Below are 3,916 nucleotides of genomic sequence, written 5' to 3' on the forward strand. Positions count from 1 at the left end.
TGTTTCCGATTTACAGCATCCGCAGTTCTTTTGGTTTTTAAATGCAATGTTAGTATTTATTTTGAGAGGGCTAGAATACAAGAGCAAGGATTCAAAGTTCATGATCGGTAAAGGGTTCAAAGGTTATAAGTAGAAGACAGGACAATGGAGTCGAGAAACGTATCAGCCATAATATATGGTGGAGCAGACTCGACGGACCGAATGGCCTAATTCTGTTTCTATATCATATGGTGATGTAGATGAAGAATGGGTGTTAATAGCAGGACTTCCCGTGTTTCCCTACCTGAGAACAATCTAACTGGCAGTAAAAGGTTTTAAGGACGTCTGGAGGTTTTAAAGAACTCTTTGTGAATGAAAGCTCCTCCTGCGGAGAGGTTTTAAAACAATTCACAATTCACTCGCTCACTCTCAACCGTCTTTACCGGGAGTGGGACCAGCGTATGCGTCGTTCCAGTAGCCTCCTTGCACGCATGTCAGGTTTAGTGCGTCTGCGCACTGGGACAGTGCTCGGTGGCGGAATCATGGCGGCGCAGGTGGACTGCGAATTTCTGGTGAAGAAAGCTCGAGATTTAGTGGCGGAGGATCCATGGGCCGCCAAAGCATGGCTCATTACCGCCAGGACTTTGTACCCTACGGATTTCGGGATTCAGGTCAGTGTGAGTCGGAGCAAAGGGGGAGATAGGGTTGCAAAGGTGTGATGGGAATATTGTGGAAGATGTCCTGGACCGGTGATGGCTACACAGCCGTTATCAACTGTGATGTGGAGATGTCGGTGTTGGACTGGGGTGGACAACGTCTGAAATCACACGACACCAGGTTATAGTTCAGCAGGTTTATTTGAAATCGCAAGCTTTCTGATTTCAAATAAACCTGTTGGACAGTAACCTGATGTCGTGTGACTTCAGACGTTGACAGCCTTTCACTGACCATCTAATTATTCCCATTTTAACATGTAAAGAACTACAGTTTGAAGTTTTACATTCCAGTACAATGATCAACTGTTTGAAATATATTAATGGATATTACATATTCTACACTGGCTATCTCTGGTAAGATTTGGCATTGAGCATTTTGTATAGCAAAAGTTCTGTTAAAGTACACATGATCAGAAACGCCTGTCCAATTTTTTATAGTTAAAAGTAGTGCAACAGTTATTTACTGTTCAACAAATGATAGGTCTGTATTCTGTATTTTGTTGAACATTGATACCGGCATCTCTCATCAGAGTATGTAATCGTTGATAGCTTCACACACTACATCATAAAATTTAAAGATTAGTATGTTTCTTTACCTTGTAACTTGTTCAGGAAGAAATGTTTTTTTAAAAACAATGTTAGTATACAATTGCTATAAACTTAAAATAAGTTAAAGGTGATTTACTGCTTCAAATTCCATTTACTAAAATCTAGCCTTATGACTCCTGAGTATTGTGTACTGTGCAATATAGTAATGTCTATACAAAGTAATTTATAACCAAATACCCAAACTTTGTTATCCACATGAAATCCATCCTTGGCTAATAGGAAGACAGCTGCCTTGCATACACTATCTGAGAATCACAAAGAAAGTTTGGGCATCTTGATGTAGAATTTAATACCTTTTCACTGCAAAATGTCCTGTAATTTGGCACAAGTTGGCAGTAAATTTGGGATTACATTCAGTTTGGCTGTAGCCGGCTTGATACAGAAGATAACAATATTGTATTGATATAATTTTCTATGATTAATGCTATGTCACATTTTTAAGACCCGAAAGACAATTTAGCTTGATGGAAGACCAAATGCTGCAGTGGAAGACAGACTTTGTGCTTAGATTAATGAATGCAATAGTTTTTAAAAAATGCGTTTGGACAAAGAGCAGTTTTTCCGCCGCCTCCGCCTCCACGCTTACTTTTTCAACCGTGAACCTAACCCTCCCTCTACTGACCCCTTCTCCCGCCTCCAACACACTCCCTCCTCCTGGACACCACCGCAGGCCTCCTACCCTCCCTTGACCTCTTCATCTCCAACTGCCATCGAGACATCAATCGCCTCAACCTCTCCACCCCTCTCAGCCACTCCAACCTCTCCCCCGCAGAACGTGCAGCCCTCTGCTCCAATCCCAACCTCACCATAAAACCCGCGGACAAGGGAGGCGCAGTTGTAGTATGGCGCACTGACCTCTACATCGCTGAGGCCAGATGCCAACTCTCCGACACCACCTCCTACCGCCCCCTTGATCATGACCCCACCCCCGAGCACCAAACCATCATCTCCCAAACCATCCACAACCTCATCACCTCAGGTGACCTCCCACCCACAGCCTCCAACCTCATCGTTCCCCAACCCCACACTGCCCGCTTCTATCTCCTTCCCAAAATCCACAAACCTGAATGCCCTGGTCGACCCATTGTCTCCGCCTGCTCCTGCCCCACCGAACTGATCTCCAACTATCTGGACTCCATTTTCTCCCCCTTGGTCCAGGAACTCCCTACCTATGTCCGTGACACCACCCACACCCTCCACCTCCTCCAGAACTTCCAATTCCCCGGTCCCCAACACCTCATCTTTACCATGGACGTCCAGTCCCTATACACCTGCATTCCCCATACTGATGGCCTAAAGGCCCTCCGCTTCTTCCTGTCCCGCAGGCCCGACCAGTCCCCCTCCACTGACACCCTCATCCGCTTAGCCGAACTCGTCCTCACCCTCAACAACTTCTCTTTCAATTCCTTCCACTTCCTACAGACAAAGGGGTTGGCCATGGGTACCCGCATGGGCCCAAGCTACGCCTGCCTCTTTGCAGGTTATGTGGAACAATCCCTCTTCCGTACCTACACTGGCCCTAAACCCCACCTCTTCCTCCATTACATTGATAACCGTATCGGCGCCGCCTCGTGCTCCCATGAGGAGCTCGAACAGTTCATCCACTTCACCAACACCTTCCGCCCCAACCTTAAGTTTACCTGGACCATCTCTAATACCTCCCTCTCCTTCCTGGACCCCTCTGTCTCCATCTCGGGCAACCACCGAGAAACCAATATCCATTTCAAGCCCACCAACTCCCACAGCTACCTAGAATACACCTCCTCCCACCCACCTTCCTGCAAAAATGCCATCCCCTATTCCCAATTCCTTCGCCTCCGCTGCATCTGCTCCCAGGATGAGGCATTCCACTCCCGTACATCTCAGTTGTCCTCGTTTTTCATGGACCGCAACTTCCCCCCCCTCAGTGGTCGAGAACACCCTCAACTGTGTCTCCCACATTTCCTGCAACTCATCCCTCACACCCCGTCCCCGCAATAAGAACCAAAAAAGAGTCCCCCTCATCCTCACGTACCACCCCACCAACCTCCGGATCCAACGCATCATCCTCCGACACTTCTGCCATCTGCAATCCGACCCCACCACCAAAGACATCTTTCCCTCCCCATTCTTATCTGCTTTCCGGAGGGACCACTCTCTCCGTGACTCCCTTGTCCGCTCCACCCTCCCCTCCCGCCCCACCACACCCGGCACTTTTCCCTGCAACCGCAGGAAGTGCTACACCTGCCCCCATACCTCCTCCCTCGACCCCATACCTCCTCCCTCACCCCCCTCCCAGGCCCCAAGAAGACTTTCCACATCAAGCAGATGTTCACCCGCACATCTGCCAATGTGGTATACTGCATCCGCTGTACCCGTTGTGGCCTCCTCTACATCGGGGAAACCAAGCGGAGGCTTGGGGACCGCTTTGCAGAACACCTACGCTCGGTTCGCAATAAACAACTGCACCTCCCAGTTGCGAACCATTTCAACTTCCCCTCCCATTCCTCAGACGACATGTCCATCTTGGGCCTCCTGCAGTGCCACAACAATGCCACCCGAAGTTTGCAGGAACAGCAACTCATATTCCGCGTGGGAACCCTGCAGCCCAATGGTATCAATGTGGATTTCAC

At 48.5% G+C, this 3,916-nt stretch overlaps 1 protein-coding gene across 1 annotated transcript in view; it reads left to right on the forward strand.

Moving 5' to 3' along the window:
* Window positions 1–448: 448 nt before the first annotated feature.
* ints10 (integrator complex subunit 10) overlaps window positions 449–3,916 on the forward strand; it is a 63,873-nt gene continuing 60,405 nt past the window's right edge. Inside the window, exon 1 of the mRNA XM_048609914.1 lies at window positions 449–650. Coding sequence (XP_048465871.1) covers window positions 471–650 — 180 coding nt within the window. The 5' untranslated portion in view covers window positions 449–470. The remainder of the gene's footprint in view (window positions 651–3,916) is intronic.

Source organism: Rhincodon typus, chromosome 1 (genome assembly GCF_021869965.1).
Source record: "Rhincodon typus isolate 14 chromosome 1, sRhiTyp1.1, whole genome shotgun sequence".
In the NCBI taxonomy this organism is placed as follows: Eukaryota; Metazoa; Chordata; class Chondrichthyes; order Orectolobiformes; family Rhincodontidae; genus Rhincodon; species Rhincodon typus.